At 48.4% G+C, this 19,760-nt stretch overlaps 4 protein-coding genes across 5 annotated transcripts in view; 3 read left to right on the top strand and 1 right to left on the bottom strand.

Annotated features, from left to right (window-relative positions):
* Positions 1–352: 352 nt before the first annotated feature.
* On the top strand, positions 353–10,079 carry PGD (phosphogluconate dehydrogenase). The gene is made up of 13 exons (XM_041419617.1): positions 353–416; positions 794–869; positions 1,293–1,472; positions 1,609–1,674; positions 2,719–2,837; positions 3,842–3,911; positions 4,267–4,401; positions 4,818–5,007; positions 6,853–6,983; positions 7,458–7,591; positions 7,910–8,009; positions 8,890–9,012; positions 9,765–10,079. Exons 1-13 carry the CDS (start codon positions 409–411, stop codon positions 9,882–9,884), a joined length of 1,452 nt encoding a protein of 483 aa, XP_041275551.1. The 5' UTR covers positions 353–408; the 3' UTR covers positions 9,885–10,079.
* An 832-nt stretch (positions 10,080–10,911) lies between these two features.
* CENPS (centromere protein S) lies at positions 10,912–13,228 on the top strand. Of its 2 annotated transcripts, XM_041419622.1 has the most exons (5): positions 10,912–11,046; positions 11,192–11,315; positions 11,681–11,714; positions 11,923–11,989; positions 12,755–13,228. In XM_041419622.1, exons 1-5 carry the CDS (start codon positions 11,005–11,007, stop codon positions 12,908–12,910), a joined length of 423 nt encoding a protein of 140 aa, XP_041275556.1. In that variant the 5' UTR covers positions 10,912–11,004; the 3' UTR covers positions 12,911–13,228. The 2 variants fall into 2 exon arrangements, with proteins under 2 accessions (XP_041275556.1, XP_041275555.1); XM_041419621.1 differs by lacking the exon at positions 11,681–11,714 and having other exon boundaries at positions 10,941–11,046.
* A 943-nt stretch (positions 13,229–14,171) lies between these two features.
* Positions 14,172–18,469, bottom strand: DFFA (DNA fragmentation factor subunit alpha). The gene is made up of 6 exons (XM_041419619.1): positions 18,159–18,469; positions 17,579–17,740; positions 17,333–17,463; positions 16,496–16,685; positions 15,970–16,124; positions 14,172–15,117 (listed from the first exon to the last, which is right to left on the bottom strand). The coding sequence occupies exons 1-6, from the start codon at positions 18,436–18,438 to the stop codon at positions 14,914–14,916; spliced, it is 1,122 nt and encodes a 373-aa protein (XP_041275553.1). The 5' UTR covers positions 18,439–18,469; the 3' UTR covers positions 14,172–14,913.
* PEX14 (peroxisomal biogenesis factor 14) overlaps positions 18,426–19,760 on the top strand; it is a 67,595-nt gene continuing 66,260 nt past the window's right edge. The window contains exon 1 of the mRNA XM_041419618.1: positions 18,426–18,508. Coding sequence (XP_041275552.1) covers positions 18,473–18,508 — 36 coding nt within the window. The 5' untranslated portion in view covers positions 18,426–18,472. The remainder of the gene's footprint in view (positions 18,509–19,760) is intronic.

Below are 19,760 nucleotides of genomic sequence, written 5' to 3' on the forward strand. Positions count from 1 at the left end.
CGCCCGTCCTGGGCTCGGCTCGGTGCCGACAGAACGACACGTTCGTCGAGTTTGTCAAAGGCCAACGGGCAGCGCTGACAGCCGAGGGCTGCCTGCCGCCGGGTTCGCTGTCAGCGGTCGAAGCCCGTTCGGAATAATTGCTGATGGCAAACCGCGGCACCCTGCGCGCCCAGGAGTGCGCGTGGCCGGGAGCAGAGGCGCGGCCCCTCCGCGGGCGGGCCCGGCCGCGCCACTGCCGCTTTAAGGGGGCGTGGCCTCGAGACATCGGGCCATGGGTGGGGGGCGGGGTCTCTTCAGGAGCCAATGGGCGCGCTCGGCCCCGCCCGCGGCTGATGAGAGGAAGCGGCGCGCGGTGCAGGCCGAGCCCGCAGAGCCCCGAGGGAGCCGAGAGAGCCGAACGGCGCCGCCATGGCCGAGTGAGAGCGGGGCCCGGGAGCGGGGCGGGGCGGGGGTGCCGTGCCGGGCCGTGCCGTGCCGTGCCGTGCCGTGCCGTGCCGTGCCGTGCCGTGCCGTGCCGTGCCGTGCCGTGCGGCTGCAGCCGGCTGGCGGCGCCGGGAGGCCCCGGTGCGCTGTTCGCTGTTCGCCGCGGGGGCTCTGCCCGGTGACCCCGCACGGCCTCGGCTCCGCGATCTGCTGCAGCAGCAGCTGGCAGAGTGAAGTGCCCACGTTCCGTGGGAAGGCGCGGGCTGCCCTGGCAGCGGGCACGGTCAGAACGGCCTGGCAGGCAGGGATGCTGCTGCTGCTGGGTCACTGCTGGTGACTGCCCCGGCATTTCTGTTCTTTCACGTTCCAGAGCTGACATTGCTTTGATTGGATTGGCCGTGATGGGCCAGAACCTGGTTTTGAACATGAATGACCACGGCTTCGTGGTAAGTGAATAAGCGATGGTTTAGGAAGGCTGACGGCAGCACCTGGGATTGGAGCTGAGCGTTTTGTGGGCGCTTCCCCCCGCAGCTGTGATGATCCCATGGGCGTTATTTCCTCCTGTTAGTTACACCTGGGCTGGCCTTTGTCCTGTTTCCAGGGAACAGCGGTGCATGCCTGTACTCAGCTGGCACCTGATATGTTAATTATGCGTGGCTTTTCCCTGAAGTCTGCCTTGGCCTTGCCTTGGCCACAGGTTCCCGAGGCACTTGCAAAGACATGCTCGGGTTCATCCCTGCCCTGGGCCTGCCACGAAGGTGGAAGTGGGAGAGCACAGGATGCTGAACCTTGCCTGTATAATTTGTAGTCGAAGCTGAAGTTACTGTTCCACTGGCAGCTTTCATGAACGCGTTTTCCTGCCCCCCCAGGTTTGTGCTTTTAACAGGACGGTTTCCAAAGTGGATGATTTCCTGGCTAACGAGGCCAAGGGAACCAAAGTGATCGGTGCTCACAGCCTGCAGGAGATGGTCTCCACGCTGAAGAAGCCCCGCCGCATTATCCTGCTGGTGAAGGCTGGGAGTGCAGTGGATGACTTCATCAATAAATTGGTGAGGCAGACACTCATTCTGCATGAGGCTTCTTGCTGTCTTTTGGAGGAGTTTCCTCTGGAAGTTCTCAGTTTTTCATCATTAGTGAGGTTTTGAATGTATGGAGAAAACCAAAATGCTGGTTTATTTTTGGCAGGTGCCATTGCTGGAGACTGGAGACATCATAATTGATGGTGGGAACTCTGAGTACAGAGACACCACGGTAAGCCTGTTTCCTACCTAAAGTGAATGAATGAAATACACACGACTTTTCCACTTCTGGTCATCAGAGTAGTCCCTCAATAAGATGCCATCAGCCTGTGCTCTGGAAAAGCCAAACTGATTTCTGCAAAATTAAATCATGCAGCCTATTAAAAAGCAATTAAGGACTGCACTATAAGAATGTTTTTATGGAAGTTACCCATATCACCAGAGAATATTTTTTTCAATGTGTTTTAAAGAGTGAAGGCCTTTAGAAAATTTCATTTTACAATCTTAGGAGTTTTCAGGGAGATTTATAAGTCAAAGGATATTTATAGATTTGTTGCTATTTCTTAATCCTTCGTGCTTGCAGGACAATCCAGTAAGACAGCACTGCTGGTTTGGCTGTCTTGGTGGTGGAAGCAGCAGAGTAGTTTTGTGCTTGTGAGCAGGCTGTTAATGGTGGAAGTTACAGAAGCTGCATTAGCCTGTCTGGGGTGCTCAGGTGAAAATATTGCATTCAGATTGGCGTTTCTAAATCTTAGAGGAGGTGCTCGTGTTCGTGTTCCTGCTCTGATGGGTGGATAAGTGAGCTGGCCGTGGCAGAGTGAAAAGCCCAGTGAGGGTCAGTCCGTGGGGACCCCAGCCTGTGCCCCTCTCCAGCTCAGAGGCAATGCCTTGCCCTTAGAGCTTTCTGTGCTTGCAGCTTCGCTCTGCAGTGAACTCAGCAACTCCACCCTGGGCCTAATCTGCCTCCCACACCTCCACACAGAGCACGTGTCACCTGACACCCAAATCCAAGCCTTTCCTGGCTTCAGTGCTGCTCGTGTCTGTCTGGTGCTCATAAGGACCTGTTTTCTCACCATGTCACTTTTGCAAGGACCCAAAGCAACAGGGAGTTTTCCTAATGCTCACTTTGGTGAATGAACAAGCTTTCTTAAGGCTGGCTTCTAGCACATCCAAAGCAGAACTGAAAACCTAATTTTACATCTGAATTGCTAGCCTTTGTGTGAAAGGCTCTGGCATGAAACAAAATTAAACAGTGCTGCTCTGCTCTTTGTTCCAGAGGCGTTGTAAGGAGCTACAGGCAAAGGGCATCTTGTTTGTGGGAAGTGGAGTCAGTGGTGGGGAGGAGGGTGCCAGGTATGGACCTTCTCTCATGCCAGGAGGAGCCAAGGAGGCCTGGTGAGCATGAACTACTGTATTTTCTTGTTCAGAATGGTTTGCAACAATTCACATTGTGCACGGAGGGAGGGAGGGAGGAGGGTGTGGAGAGAACAAGATATGTTGCCATCTCACTTCCTCAAGGCTGCAGATTTCTCAACCTGGCTGGGGTCATGGGGCAGTGCTAAGCCTTCATGCAAGGCAGAACAAAGGCAGCTTTTCCTCCAGGAATCCACAGGCAAAAGTAGGACTTACAGACAGCTGAAGGGAGAAGGGAGTTTTGCTTAAATTTTAAACAAGTATTATTTCTTATTTTTCTCTTTTGAGGCTGCACACACTTGGGAAGCTGCTAACCATGAACCAGGCAGCAGCAAATGGCCCTGTAGTGACACCTTACAAAAGGAGCTTCAGTACATATTTGTACTACTGTTGAATGCATCAGTTTATTTGCAAGTTTCTGCATGCTGCTGTGCTGTTTTGTACTCGTGCCTCAGTAAAGGACTGCACATCAGTGCTCATATTAGACTTTATCCCTGGTTGCCCATTCTCTGTATAGGTGTGGAAAGAAAAGGTGTGCCTAGGCTTTAAGTGAGCTTAGTATCTCTTGAGCCCCTGTCCATTTGCATTAGTGGTTCATACCTGTATCAGCCTGTTCAAACTTGATGGCACAGAGCCACCAACAACAGTAAGTTTCTGCCCAGTCATCTTTTGCTTTGATCAGCTAAGGACAGACAGCTGTGCTCAAATGGAGAGGATGTCTGGGCTCCTTGAAGGGCACTGTGCTTGTCCATGCACTGTTGGAAGCATGACTTGATTGTTCCAATGTCTTGCAAAGTGTCTACTTGGGAAAAACATATTTAATTGGCATTGCTGTGTGGATGGGTTATCAACCTGCCCAGTGCCCTCAGCCCAAGCTGCCTTTGGCAGGTTACAGAAGGAGGCATCATACTGGTACTTGATTTGTTTTCTCTTGTGGTGTTTGTATCCCCTGCCTGGCTGCTAAGGTGTATTCTTTCTCCCCACAGGCCCCACATCAAGACCATATTTCAAAGCATTGCTGCTAAAGTGGGATCTGGGGAACCTTGTTGTGACTGGGTAAATAGTCATTTGATACTGACCCTAGCCTGGGGTTAGAGCCAAGCTTAGGCAGTTTGGTTGCTGAAGCTCATGGATGTGTGTCCACAATGAACACAGCACCATCAGTGGTTGATTTTCTGCTGTGTTCGTTTCCAATCCACCATCTCTGATAACTCATGCCATGCAGTGGAAAGACAAAGTTCTGTGGCTGGGTCATGTGCTGGGGGAGCTCAATGGACCTGTGACCCACTGGTTTCAGTCAGCACTGTCTTTGGTTCCCTCCTTTAGGCAGAAGGAAGCCATGGGCAGGTATTAAACACTGGAAGTGATGACGATGCTGTTGCTGAGGGGATTTTTGGATGTTTCTGAACAGGTGGGAGAGGAAGGAGCTGGACATTTCGTGAAGATGGTGCACAATGGGATCGAGTATGGAGACATGCAGCTGATCTGTGAGGCCTATCACCTGATGAAAGATGTGGTGGGCATGGAGCACGATGAGATGGCAAAGGTGATTTGCAGTTTTTAATGTCTTTCCTTTCTTTGTGCCATGGTCTGTGTGCCACTGGTGAGGTGCTGGGCTTGGGTAAAGCTGCTGCATGTCCATGAAGTGAATTTTTCTGACATGCCTCCTGCAAGGGTGGGGCACAATATTCCTCATGAGCTTTACAAGAGATAGCAGTGAGCACAGACAGCTGAATGCTTGCAAAAGTTGTATAAACCTCTTCCTATGCTACAGTTGATTTCTCTCCAAGAAGCACCTTCATGTACAGAGATGTGAACTACCTTGCCTGAAAAGAGCTAGTGAAACACTGAGCATTGTAATCAAGCAGGCAAAATATATACATTAATCAGTTAAAAGATATAGCAGAGACATAGCAAATTGCTGTGTGTATGACTATGTATATACTTTTTCTCCTTTTTCAGGTATTTCAGGAGTGGAATAAGACAGAGTTGGACTCTTTCCTGATTGAAATCACAGCCAATATTCTCAAATTCAAAGACAGTGATGGCAAATACCTCCTCCCAAAGATCAGGGACAGTGCAGGGCAAAAAGGCACAGGGAAGTGGACAGCCATTTCTGCCCTGGAATACGGCGTCCCGGTCACGCTCATCGGTAACTGGTGCTTTCATCTTTCCTCATCTTTCCTGCCTCCACGTGCCACATCACAGTAACCAGCAGGGGAAAACAGCCTCAGCACAGAGCCCACAGCAGGGCTGGGCTGGCAGAGGAGGCTCTCGTGGGCGTAGCTGTTCCAGCTTTTCTGCCCTGACAGCTGCTCCTGGGGTTTGTTGCTGGGCTTGTTTTCCCCCTGTTCCTTCAGTGCTGGCATTCCTGCTGTCACCTGTGTCCCTGGTGCCTGCAGTGCTTGAGGACTCAGTGATGTTCAGGGGAACTTTAAGTGCTGTGCTCAGAGTGTTGTAATGCAGAGGAGCTGGAACACATCTGCAACACATTGAGAGTGCCCTAATACCACAGGTGCAGAGCCAACTCCCACTGAGTAAATTAGATGAGTCAAAAGGTTTTTTGCTCTCAGATTTGCTTTCATTTCCATGCTTTCTCTACCTGGTTTTCCTTTCCATTGGCTGGTCAAGTCCTGAAGATATGAAAAATTACACTGAGTAGCTAAAAGAAAGTAACTGCAGTGTAGCTGTCAAAGAAACATGGCAGCAAAACAAGTTCTCTAAATGGTTTTAAGGTTCTACCACTGCTGTAGTCCTTCAGTTCTAGGCCTGAAACAGTGTTTCCTGCTTGTACTGCTAATATTCTCCTCTTTGGGGTGCTTGCAGAGATCAAGGGTGGAGGAGACACTCCCTGATGAGTGCCCTGCAGTGCTGGGCAGCGTTGTTGGGTAACACTGATAGGGAAGTGTGTGCCACAGTCCTTGTGCAAACGTGGCTGCTCTCAGGGCAGTTGTGTGTGGTTTTACTGCATGAGCATGACTTGCAAACTTCTGCTTGTAAAAGCAGAGTCATGCTACTCCTGCTTTTTCCTGCTTTTCCTACCATGCTGCTTATCCCCACTAGAAGGAAGTTTTTGCAGAAATGGAAATTAGCCTCTTCTGACTTAGGTGTGATATGTCCTCCTGCTGTAGGGAGGATCCAGAGTCTTGTGAAAATATTACTCACTCTTTTTAAAAAATTGTTGATTTTGGATTGTGAGTTTTTTAGATTTTGGTGGGTTTTTTTGTTTGTTTTCTTTTAATATACCACAACTCAAAGGGTGAAACAAAATGACAGTATGAAGACTTGCTTCTCCTTCCATGAGACTCTGAAAAGCAAACATTTTTCTCCCTCATTTTACAATGCTGTCATCAATTGCAAACAAGTACAGCTTAAACCAGCTTAAGAACTCACTGAGCCAGCCTGACAGATGATATTTAGTAACCTGTTTAGTGATGTTGGAAAACATTCTTATGGACTTCTGAATGCTACCACATTTATGAATCTTTTTTCATCCTATAAGTTAACCTGCTGATTTATTCTTGATTTTAATTGCCCTTATTTTGCATGTTCAGGGGAACATTAATGTAAGCTGGCATTTAAGGAACAGCTTTTTATCTTAAAAGCATAATACAATACTTGGTGAGGTCTTCAGCCTTGCTGTTCCCTAGATTGCAGTGCAATACTGTCTGTCTCTGATTAGACAGGAAAAGATTTTAAAGTAAATTCTCAAAATTGAGAGCTGGTAAATGTTCCTGAGGATAAATGTTCATGTGGATGACTTGTGGCTTTTTTCTTTATCATTTGAAAGCTGTGTCAGTTAAGACTTACCCAGTGGTTGTACTGACTGTTGCCCCTCAGGAGTGCTGGTGCTATTGGAATAATTCATTTGTGCACCAGTTATTTTGCTTGAGTACGTGGCTCATCACTCAGCGACACTCCGTGGTGCTTGATTGTCTCACACATGAACAGGGATGCCCAGCTTTCTAATGATCTCCTCTTTCCTGCCATACCCAAGGTGAAGCTGTGTTTGCACGGTGCCTGTCTTCCCTCAAGGATGAGAGAGTGCAGGCCAGTAAGCTGCTGCAAGGGCCCAAAACGACCCAGTTCAGTGGGGACAAGAAGGCCTTCCTGGAGGACATCCGCAAGGTGAGTCCTTGTGCAGGGTTAGAGCAGGTCTGGGGTGCTGTGAACCCCGGGGAGCAGCTCTTGTGTGCATATTTCATGAGAACTGGTTCCTGCTCTCAGCACTCTGCGTTGTCTCCTGACGTCCACAAAGCATAATGTGACCCATTCCTAACCAAAGGAAGGTTAGGAAGGATCCAGAAGGAATTCAGCTCTAAGCCACGGTGGGCAGAGACATCTTCATGGGGCACAGAGATCATAAAACAGGCACAGGAGCTTGTCCCCCCTCAGCACTCCTGCCTTTGCCTGGCTATTGCTCTCTTCATCTTGCTCTGTTGATACCAAACTTCCCAATGGGAAAGGATATTTTGTTTCTCAAAGAACTGGAATGTTGCTACTGTAGTCATCCCTGTTGAGATGTGGGCTGGACAGAATATGTATCCCGTGAAGTTTGTTGTTCAGCTTTGTGAGACTTCTCTTTTTTTCCTTTTTTTTTAGGCCCTGTATGCTTCCAAGATTATCTCATATGCTCAAGGCTTCATGCTGCTGAGGCAAGCAGCCAAAGAATTTGGCTGGACGCTGAATTACGGTGGTATTGCACTGATGTGGAGGGGAGGCTGCATCATCAGAAGGTAATTGAGATGAGGAGGTAACCTGCTGAGGGGAGAAGAGCAGGCAGTTTAGTGGATGAGGTGCTTGGCTGACAAGCCTAGGGATTCCCTGGAAAATCCATGGAGGTACTCTGCTTGTAAGATTCTGAGAGGCTGTAGACAACACCAAGGGTTCCTAGATGAACTCATTATTCTGGTGGCTTAACTGCTGAAAATTTTCTTGGTCTTTGTCATGTTTGGAATGTTAGTCTGGCTGAGTCAAGTTTTGGCACTGTAGTTTTTGAACTGTGGGCCTTTTTTGGAAGCTGTGACATTTATTCCTGGTTAACTTTTGCCTAGTGTGTTCCTGGGAAAAATCAAAGATGCTTTTGATCGAAACCCTGATCTCCAGAATTTGCTGTTGGATGATTTCTTTAAGAGAGCTGTAGAAAACTGTCAGGTAAGTTCCAAGGAAAGGAGAGCATAAAACCAATAATTTACAAGCAGGACTGTCATGGTTCTCTTTGATACTGATTGGAAACTGAAGGTTCCCATTTTACTGGTAGAGAAGAGCCTTAGGCAGAAATCCAGCAATTCAGAAGGACCATAATATGAGGAAAAAAGGCCTGGCCTGTGTGAACATTCTGTGCCCTGTGCCTGCTGTGCAGCTGGATTTCAGACCAGAAAGCTCTGTTCCAGTACCATTGTTTGCAGTAGCCCCAGAACAACAGTTCCAGACCCACCCATTCTGTAGGCCTGTGTCTGTGCAAACACTGTCCTGATTTGGATGGAGCTGATGGGTGCAATTAAAACCACATTATCTGGCCAAAAAGAAGTCTCATTTTACCATTAGTAGTACTTGTAACTGAATGTGAATATTCCATGCAAATTGCTGGACCAGATGAAGAGCTGAACTGAGGATTATCCCCGTCTGCCTGCAGTGACAGTGCTGTCCCCTTGGGCAAGCTTTGTTCTGTGCTTGGTGAGGGGTCTGGGAGAGCCTCAGAGCTCAGAACATTCCCCGTTCCCCACTGAGTTCATGCTTTTGAAATGCTCTGACCATGTTCCTGTGAAAGAACAGCATCCTTGCTTGAGGCTGTGGTTTGACTGCATGTCTGAACTGTTCTCATCCTGCTCTTAACTCTGTCCTACTTGTCATTATTTTAGATCAACCTCATTTATGTAAAATCAGGAATCTGCTGCTGTATTTGCTCAGACTTGGTTGTTAGAGTTCACAGATGGTGAAACAGCACACACAGTTGTGCTGGAGTAGGTCTGCTCGTACCTCTGTGAGCACAGAACTGAGCAGTTTCCTTTTCCCCCCTCTTCCTCCCTCCCAGGAGTCCTGGCGCCGTGTGATCAGCACTGGTGTGCAGATTGGAATCCCTATGCCCTGCTTCACTACAGCACTTTCATTTTATGATGGGTACAGGCATGAGATACTGCCAGCTAACCTGATCCAGGTAGGTACTGACATCTCATCATGCTGTTCTTTAAGTACTGCTTTAAAGGTCTCAATGGCAACATGTCCTAATCACTCACAGTATAGGCTGCCTGATATATTTCTGTTGTACTTGAAATTCATGTCAGCACTCAAACAAATGTCAGCTTCACATTCTTGTGAAGCTTACACTTACACAGAGCTGGCTGAAAAACACCAGAAATACTGGCGTGGCAGTGCCCTGTGTTTGTATTCCATTGTGAACCAAGGGTAATGTTAACTTTGAATTATGGCAACATGTCCTAATCACTCACAGTATAGGCTGCCTGATATATTTCTGTTGTACTTGAAATTCATGTCAGCACTCAAACAAATGTCAGCTTCACATTCTTGTGAAGCTTACACTTACACAGAGCTGGCTGAAAAACACCAGAAATACTGGCATGGCAGTGCCCTGTGTGTTTGTATTCCATCTGTGAACCAAGGGTAATGCTGTCTTTGAATGTTTGGATGTATGGAAGTGCTGGTTTTTTACATTAGTACGAAGCAGAAATCCTGCAATTGCATTTCTGCAGAACTCTTAATTTAATTATTAGATATTAGTACATTTTTCATTGCAGTGGCTTTGCTAATGATGAGAAAATAATTTTGAGTGTTATAATATTGGAGTCCAATCTTATTTCTGCTATTTCTCGTTAGGTAACAGTAGGTGCAACTTCTAGGACTCAGATGGTACTGACATTTGTGTGTGGTTTGTCTGTGTTCTCATTCCAGGCTCAGCGTGATTACTTTGGTGCACATACATATGAATTATTATCAAAGCCAGGGGTATTTATCCATACTAACTGGACAGGCCATGGAGGAAATGTGTCCTCTTCTGCTTACAATGTCTAATGGAAATCCTTCCACCTGGAGCCCAGATACTGTAGCTCTCCAGCATTCCTTCTAGAATATCACTTTTTACTGTACTCCACTAGAACTTGTGTTTGGACACTTTTGTAATAAGTTGGGGGTGTATTTCATACCTATATGTATATCTCTCTATATGTATCATATAAGAAAACTAAAATAAATTTAGTTATAAATGTATTGAGGTGTTTTCTTTCCACTGGTGCTGGCCAAAACTAGGTAAAATGTTTTTGTGCAGTCTTTAATAGAATTTATAGTCACGTTAGGTTTATAGGATTGTAGTGCATAAATTGCTAGGGATCAAGACAGAGATGCCTGCAGTTCAGGAACTGCTGAGATGGAGAGTGGCACACAGCACAGGAACTTACCCAAGGCTCCAGGCAGGTCAAGGCCTTCCTTCCATGGCCGTGGTTTATTGCTGACAGGCAGCAGCTGGCTCTTACAGGTTTGATTCCTGGCCATTCAGCTGCTCAGTCTGTCACGCTGAGCTCTGTGCTTTGGTGGGAGCGTGGCGTGGGGCACGGAGAAACAAAACTCGTACTCCTGTCCCCACTGCCCCTCCAGCTGTTCTCAGTGTTAAACTCTGGCATAAGCACTTTGCATTGCTGTGTGCTTGCACTTTTCCCCCCAAATCTCTCTGATTCTTTGCCTCTTTTTCCACCGGGGCAATTAAAAATAGCCACAGCAACATGCAAGTTTGGCTCTATTTTATATCCTCCCCCTACAATGCTACTGCCAGTCATCTTCAGGCCATCTGAAAATTCACCTGGCTGTCTGAACCTTTTTATTTCTCAAAACCTGCTAAATTTTGTGCTGTGCCCACTGATTTTTATATGAATTTTTTGCCATATCTATTTCTGCTAAGACAGCTACTTAATCACTCGTTGAATATCTGTATAAGGCAAAGCGTAGCTTTCAGCTGAAGGTACCTTTGCTGCAGATCGCGCAGTAAGCTGCGGGAGCTCCGCGGAACAAACGCGGCCACAGCGGCGCTGCCTCACGGGGCCGCGCGTCCCCTCACGGGCCCGGGGCGGGCCCAAGATGGCGGCGGCCCCGCCCCGCCGCGCGCGGGAAGCGCCGCGGGCGGGAGATCGTGAGGGCAGCGATGGCGGCGGCCGGCGACGAGCAGCGGGAGATGCTCGCACAGGTACCGAGCGGCGCACGGCGCTTTGGGGCGAGCCCGCTGTGTCGCTGCCTGCCCAGCGGGAGATGCTCACGCAGGGGCCGAGCGGCGCACGGCGCTTTGGGGCGAGCCCGCTGTGTCACTGCCTGCCCTGCCTTGGTCCCCGCAGAGGCTGAAGGCGGCGGTTCACTACACAGTGGGGTGCCTGTGCCAGGAGGTGGAGGAGGACAAGGACGTGCAGTTCAGCAAGCAGAGCATCGCGGCCATCGCGGAGATCACCTTCCGGCAGTGCGGTACACCTGGGCTGCCGCGGGTTGCCTCCTGTTACCTGGCTCACCGCAGCGTTCGTGTCTGCTCGGGAGCCATCGCTGCAGGGCTTCAAAAATAATCAAAAATAATACCTGATAGCGCCCAACTCGGTGTCACCGGGGCATTCTCTTGCTTTTTTTTTTTTTTTTTTTAAATACAAGAAATACTAGTTTGACTTTTCAGACCTGAAAAAAGCATTTACATGTATTGTGTGCCTACCTGTTTGTGTACGAGTGGTGCCTAACAGCCAGCTAAGGTCACGTCTCATAACTGACTTGGTAACTTGTGTATTGTGTCTCTCTTCCCACTCACTGTTTAAAAATATATTACATCTTTGTGTTTTCTCTAGAAATCTTTGCAAAAGACCTTGAAATGTTTGCAAGGTATGCACTGATTGTTACAAAGGCTTTCCTTTTATTTTGTGTTAGCTCCTAGATAATCTTTAAAACACGTCTTGTAACTCAAGTTTTTAAAGGGCTGCTTAAATGGTGTGTGAAGTTATGAAATAGAAATTCCCTGTACTTTTTGATCTTGGCCTATTATGGTAAGTGTTGGCAAAAACGTTAAGGAGTGTTTTTTGGTGTCATGCAGGCATGCAAAGCGAACCACAGTCACTGCAGAAGATGTGAAGCTCTTGGCTAGAAGAAGCAGTTCTTTGGTGAGATGCACTGCATTTTCTGTCTGGCAACATTCTTAAACCAGTTAATTCCTAAAATTAACTTAATTCCTTAATTTTCCTTTATTCATTTGAATGAAGGTTATGCATGGTGAAGCAACTGTTGCATAAGCAACTTCACTGTCTTCTGAGATAGTGAAGGCACAATCCAGTGATTTTTAAATTTTCATCTTATTTTGCTTCGCTCTGCCTCACCGTGGCGAGGTGTAACACAGATCTGACTGCAGTTCAAGCAGCAGTGCTCTTGTTGCACCAGGGCTGCTGAAGTTCCAAGTTCAAAAGTGCAATAAGCAGACACAGCATCGTGAATCACTTTGCTTTTTCCTGATGTTGTGTTTCTCTGTTGTAGCCTAAGGTCAGGAACAGCTTGAGTCTCTCTCAGGGTGCTGTGTCTCCCAACACTAATACAGGGATCCCAGAATCACTGCATTGCCTCCTGTGCTGATCTAGATGATGTTCAGTGGATAAAACTCACTAATCTGCTAAGACATGCCTATACGTTGATCCATGAAAAATGCTTCCATACTAATTTTACTTTTATGTAAGGAAATTTTTTCCTTCCATATATGGATTTGAAATATACAATATGAACTTGCCTGAGAAGGCAAGTAAATGTTTTTGGAGACTCTCATTTTTCTTGTAATGATAACTTGCCCTGTTAATTTCTCTTCAGTATTTCTTTCTAATGTCTTGTGAATGAATGAAGTTCCTCAGTAGAGGACTAATTGTTTAACTTATTGTCCCCAGCTAAAATATATCACTCAGAAGAGTGAAGAGCTTGCATCAAGTAACCTGGAGCAGAAGGAGAAGAAGAAAAAGAAGTCCAGTGCAGCTAAGGGAGAGAGGTCTCCTGGGGACCAAGAAGCAGCTGTGACTGAGAATGAAGATTCCAACATGGCATGATTTGTCTGTTGAGTAACGTTTCAGGTCATTTACTGTCCTAGAGAAACCAGAGTTAGCCTATTTGTCTTGCAGGTTAGGTCAGTAATGAATCTTTAGCATTTAATGAATGCAATTGGATTTTTATTGTTCCAAAAATGAAAAGCCTGTCAGAATTCAGTGAGTTTACAGCCAAAGTGCCTTAATTGCTCACAAAAGGTATCTGTTATTAAAATTAAAATACTTTAAATAAAGAATTTGAAATAGACCAATCTCACTGAATAACTCCGTATGTGCAATACCCTTCATTCTGCTACTTTCTCTAGCAAAAATTTCTCTTGACTTTTTCCTTGCTTCCAGTTTTGCTACTTTTGCTGAGACATGTTGAATATTTTGTGTTTACTAAGCCACCTCTCGCTCGTTGTCTTGGCAGTTGAAGGTGTTCTGTGTTTCTCCCCTGGGGCACTGCAGGGGTGCAGCTGTCACTGTTGGTAATTCCCATTTTCGCGGCTCAGGCAGGGATCCCATTGCCCTCTGCTGGGCTGGCAGAGCCTCACCCAGTGCGATGAACTTACAAAGAATGAAAATAACTAATCAAAGCATGGGGCTTTCCAGGGGTAGCACAGCCATCCACGAAAGACTGGACAGGAAAAGCTTGCAGTAAGTACCTATTCAAAACACAGGAAACCTTTTTACCTGCCATGGCCTATGATGTCACAATCCAAATGTGGTCAGAAGCAAACAGACAAAAAGTTGCCTGGAGGCTTCTCCCCTAAGTCCAGTCAGTTCCCAGCTGGGTAGCTTCACCTGAAGGTAGCCTCAGTAGTTTTGTTTGTTGGCCTAAAATTACTAAACTGTTTAGAATATTTATTAGTTGCACTGTCTAACTGACTATGCCTAATTAAGCTGGAGTGTTGCATGCCAACAGGTTCACGTGGATGGGTGCTGTAGGAATACTTACCCTGGACTATTTAAGGCTGTGCTAGATCAGAGGATTTACCATGCTGCTACAAAATACATCTCCACCTACTAAAAGTTCCTCAGAAATTTCATCTCACTTGTCAGATGTTTTTCCATATCCATCTGCTATTCCCACACAAGAAGAGCAGACAGTGCCAGGTGAGAGTTCAGGTGCAGTCACCATGTTTTGCCTCAACACTGTGTAAGTTAAAGACAGTGCTTCTGTGTTCAATTTCTTCATCCTCTTTCCTTAAGGTAATACTGTATTTATCGGCCCATTCTTTTAATTATAGCAGCTGGTGGAAATATCAAAACTAGTCCAACAGAAAGATAAAAAGGTTTTATTGATGTTAGAAAAAAGACTTTAACAAATTTAAAAATAAGCCAGTTAATACAAAAGCATCATGATGCTACACTAATGATTAGGAGAATAACAGCAGGCCAAATGCAAGTCCTCTGTCACACAGCCTTACAAAGCAATTATTTCCACCTTTGCTGTGTTTTACATGATAGTTCTTACACAGCATCCAGGAGACAGGAGTTCCTTACAGAAAAAGCACTGAAGTTGAAGGACTTTGAATTTACTTTAACTGATTAAATCAGGATGAGAATTCAAGTTCCTAGCTGCCAGGCTGGAGCCTAAAGCCAGGCAGCAGCTGGCTATCCCCTCTGCCCTGATCACTGACTGTGCCTCCGAGTGTCTTCCAGAGATCCTCCATCCTTTTCACACTGAAAATGGTGGGAGGACAAAGTAAGCAAGCTGCCTGGGAGCTGTATCCACCATTATCAGATGGAAGCTGCTGGCTACCAACCAGGTATTGAAAGCTGAACACTTACGTGCTGTGCTTAGCAATACCATTGTTCTGGCATTCTGCAAAAAGTCCAAATCCCTTTGCTTACACAATTCAAATCACCAGAGGAGTTTAAGCCTCAGGATAATGTCCAGATTTTAGCTGTTCTATAGCCAGACCACAGTGTGACCAGCAAACTATGGTTCCAGGATGTGTCTTTGCTTGTACTGATTCTAATGCAAAAGCAAAACCCGAAGTGCAGACAGCAAAGCAGTGTTATTTTTTGCGTTTTGCACTGGGCCAGTCCCCCCAGGGAAGCGTTTTCTTGCCCTTGGACGTGCTCCGTAGGGAGTGCAGAGCCTGCACTTGTTTGAGGCGCTTGGAGAGCTCCTGGTCACAGGCTTCCTGCAGAGCTGCAGCTTTCTGCTTGTCCCACCCCAGAGCCGAGGCCAGGCCTGCTGCGTCTTCCTTCAACACCAGCTGTAGCAAGACACATTGCAAACAGACTTTTCTGCTGAGTCCCCAGCCACTCACCCTCTGCTGAACTGACCACAGCAGGAATGAGGACAGATTGTTAACAGACTTTTCTGCTGAGTCCCCAGCCCCTAACCCTCTGCTGAACTGACCACAGCAGGAATGAGGACAGATTGTTAACAGACTTTTCTGCTCTGTCCCCAGCCCCTAACCCTCTGCTGAATTGACCACAGCAGGAATGAGGAGAGATTGTTAACAGACTTTTCTGCTGAGTCCCTGGCCACTCACCCTCTGCTGAACTGACCACAGCAGGAATGAGGACAGATTGTAAACAGACTTTTCTGCTGAGTCCCCAGCCCCTAACCCTCTGCTGAATTGACCACAGCAGGAGCAAGGCACTTTGGAACTGCAGATGTTCCCAGCTTCCATCACCTATCCCGTGGGCTAGTGCATTTCCAGTAATTTGCCAACACTCAATGCTTGAAGCTCTGTCCAGGTGTTCAAAAGGAAGAGAAAGCAGTTACTTTTCTACAGCAGGGAAAAGCAAGAGTAGCAAGTTCACAGCTTGAAAGAACACCTTCCTAAATGGTTACAGTTTATCTAGACTTTCCTTTCCAATCTGTATTTACAGTTTTTTCCAAAATAAGGAGGTTTATATTTTGATTTGGGATGTATAAAAGAAACAAAATTATTTTGTGGCTTCCTCAGTGTTACTGAGGAAGAGAAATTAATTAAATTTCAGCACTTTGAAACAATCTACTGACATCAGAGCCTCCCTAAGCAAGGACAGCTTCCCCTATAGCCTCTCTTTTGGAGGGAGAGCTTAGCCAGAATATGGTTTGTGTCATTCTCACCCACCTCTAGATCCTGACTGTCCAAGGAGAGCTCTGGAGCAGGTTTCTCTCTCAGAGCAGCAAGGACCTGGTTGCTGAGTGCTGTTGTGGCTGAAGTATCTGTGCTGCTCGTACCTGTGTCAACCACATCCATCTCCTTCCTTGGTGCAGCCTCAGGTTCTGAAAAGGAGCACACTCAGTACAGCCCCTGACAAACACAGGACAGGAAAAGTGGCCTGGACTGCTTTGATGGTTGTGAGATTAATAAAATATACATCCAATCTAGGTGCATCCTGGAACTTAAGAAATCCATAATGTTAAGGAGGACTCCAGGATCTAAGCTTTTCTCCCAGTATTCTGCTTTCAGGCTCTGTGAGAAATGTGACACAGCAGCAAGAGGGCTCTCAGGTCAGAGAATTCTTACACTATGTACACTACAACCTGTACCAACCCCATTTAACAGCAGCTGATCAAATCACTCACTCTACTTTATTTATTCCACTCAGCTAGGAGGTGAAAACCTCCTTCTCTAGCATACAAACGCTCCCTACCTGCAACTTTGCTTAAGATACTGTCTTCAGTTTTCAAGGCCTCCAGGTAGAGCTCCAGGAGCTGCCTGGACTGACGCTCCTCTTCTCGTCTGTCCAGCACCTGCTGCAGGGTGTCCTGCAGCACCTGCACTTTGGTTTCACTTTGGGCAAGTTCTTCTGCCAGGTCTGAGCGTGGCACATCAATCAGCACCTTAAAACAGCGAGGGGGCTCCTGAGTAACTCATTTCATGGCACTACTGCAGAACAAACAACGTACAAACCAAGCATGTTCCACAAGGTTTCCTGTCATAGCAAGTCCCCTGAGTTCTGAGAGGCTGCAGTAGCATTACACCAGGCAGCATTTTTTACTAAAAGCCAAAAGGCATCCAAGAAGGTGTGGAATCACGTGCAATTTTAACAGAAATCTTGCAAACTAATGGCAAAGCACTGCTTCTTCAGAGTGCATGGAAATATTCAAAGGAAAGGCAGTAGCCTGGCACCTGGGAAGCTGCACACTGGGGAGAACAAGAAGGGACAGTCACTGCCATGCCTCCCCACAGACAAGGTGTTAAGCAGTCAGAAACTTCAATCCACCAGCTCTGGAAAGTGACAGCAGTTCTTCAAACGCCTCTGGAGCAGACAGACCTGGCCTGCCTGGAACAACACACTGGATAGTTGGTGACTAAGAGCATCCTTGGACATTCAAATGTTTTCCCTTCAAGGAGAAGTTTGACTCTGGCACCAAGAGCCAAAAGCAGCAGCTGAATTAAGCCTGAGCTCTTGTTTATTGAGGCTCTACTGAGATAAATGGATGATGGACAGATGCAAGGACAGGGACTGGGGGTTTCCCCACTGTACCTGGAGGTCTTCTTCAGACATCAGGATGATGTTGGACAGGTCATCCTTCAGCTGCCTGGCTAGCTGCTTCCACTTCTCAGCAGCACTGTCCACTTCATCCACAGACTCCAAGAACCAGGATGTTCCACTGCCTGACACAAGAGTCACCAGTTTCATGGGTCATTCCTGATCACCTGACCCTGCCTAATGCCACTAGGCGTGCTCCAAACACACCTCCCCTTCCATGCTTCCTCACTCACAGCATACCTAAGCTTCTGCTGGACCATTTCTCGTCCTTGGCCAGTGCCACAAACTTGGTGTTAGGTGGCAAACACAAGAAGTAATCTTCATCATCCACAATGGTCCCATCTTCTGCCAGCACCAAGGTGATGGGTTCCCGGGCCTTGTCAAGAGCCAGAACATCACAAGCTGCAGAACAGAAAAATTAATTAACAGAACGATAAAAGCGACATAGCACTGCCCGTTTATTACCCCCAGCACAAAGGACAGGCAGCTCTCAGTGACGGAGGCTGGAGACCAGGAGCTGTCTCCTCACAGTGCTGCACATTAGCTGGGTCCCACAGCGGGTCCCTGTGGGCCACAGCGGGTTCCAGAGGGTCCCACAGCGGGTCCCACAGCGGGTCCCAGTGGGTCCCACAGCGGGTCCCACAGAGGGTCCCAGAGGGTCCTACAGCGGGTCCCACAGCGGGTCCCAGAGGGTCCCACAGAGGGTCCCACAGCGGGTCCCACAGAGGGTCCCACAGCAGGTCCCACAGCGGGTCCCACAGCGGGTCCCACAGCGGGTCCCAGCGGGTCCCAGCGGGTCCCACAGCGGGTCCCCCCTCACCTTTGTCGCGCAGCTCCCCCAGGGAGGAAGCGGCCACGCCGTGCTGCTCCGGCCCGTCCCGCCGCCGCACCACGCACCGCTTCAGCCGCGCCGCCATCCAGTGACGCTCGGCAGTGCCCGAGGGCTCTCCCAGGCGGGGAAGGCGCTGCCGCCGCGGCTCGGCCCGGCCCGGCCCGGCTGAGGCCGGGCACTCACGGCACCGGCGGCGCCGCCGCGGCACGCATCGCTGCGCCGGCGATCGACTCGCCGTGTCTGCGGCGCGGCGGCGGGGGCGTTGCATCGGGCGGTCGGGGATGCATTAGCCGGGCTGGAAGATGGCGGCCGCGGAGCGAGCGGAGCAGCCGGGGCAGGTGAGGCGGCCGGGCCGGGCCGGGCCGGGCCCGCGGCCCCGGGAGCACCGCGGCCCCGCGCCGCGCCTGGCCCCGCGCCCTGGGCGAGCAGGGGCCGCGCGGGGCTGGCTGAAGGGTGTGCAGGCCGGGCCCGGGGCACAGGCGTGTTGGCATTGAGGGTTTGTGTGTGAAACTCATCAAGCACTTGAGTAGGAGAAGAATAAATGCAAACATGGCCAGAGAGAAAGGAGACGGTGTGCGGCACTTTGATAAAACTCCGTGGAGCCCTGTGCAGGGGAAGAGTTGGACTCGGTGATCCTTGTGGGTCCTTTCCAACTCAGACTATTCTGGGATTCTGTGACTAGTTAGACGAAAATAAAATATTGTCTCTGCCTTGCAAATGCGAGGGACGGAAGGAGATCCTTGAGCCAAGAGCATAAAAGGACAAACCTGAAAGGGGAGAGCAAAAAATAAATGCAAGTTCACTTGTTTGGGTGCTCAAGAAACACTAAAAGCTTAAGGTATTTTTAAACTGGGCCATGAAATGAATGGGGGAGCCAGAGGGAAAAACAGAAGCGTGATGGAGTTGTATATAGTATATATTCTGATTTTCTTGAAGGGCTCTTCCAAGCTGGGTTCTGTGTTCTGTGGCAGGGGTGTGATGTAGGTGTGTAGGTGTGTAGGGTGTTCCTCTCCCTCTGTTCATGATCTAGTCACTTGTATTTCACTGCCAGCTCAACCCACCTCACCTTCCTGCAGCTCTGGCAGCTCAGCACTGTCCCGGACAGGTTCCTGAGCGTGAGCTGCCCTGGGATTTGGTGAAGTCCTTTCAGTGCCCCAGGGCCCGGTGCAGCAGCAGGAGGGGAAAGGTCTGGCTGTGTGGGCCCTGTGACACCTTGTTATGCACAGGCACTCAAACCTGTCCTGATTTGGCAAAATCTCCATCAGCCTCTCTGCTGATCCCTTGTTTTGGACTGAGGAGGCTGAGTTTGTGGGGAAGGCTATTGAACTAAACTGAAATAGAAATGAGTTACATAAAACCAGCGCAGATGTGGGTTGTGAAAGGCCAAGTTACCAAACTCACAGGGGGCAGGGCAGCTTTGCATCACCCCGGTGTTTCTGCCTGCCCCAGTCTGAGGTGCAGGCATTACAGTCCATCCCTCACACCTCAGGTGAGTGCTTCCAGAATGAGGAAACCCAAAAAACCCAAAACAGTCTGTGACTGGTCCATAAGGTACCTGGGCAGTCTACAGGGCTGGCAGTTTCTGAGAAA

Source organism: Onychostruthus taczanowskii, unplaced genomic scaffold (genome assembly GCF_017590055.1).
Source record: "Onychostruthus taczanowskii isolate IOZ18803 unplaced genomic scaffold, ASM1759005v1 scaffold61, whole genome shotgun sequence".
In the NCBI taxonomy this organism is placed as follows: Eukaryota; Metazoa; Chordata; class Aves; order Passeriformes; family Passeridae; genus Onychostruthus; species Onychostruthus taczanowskii.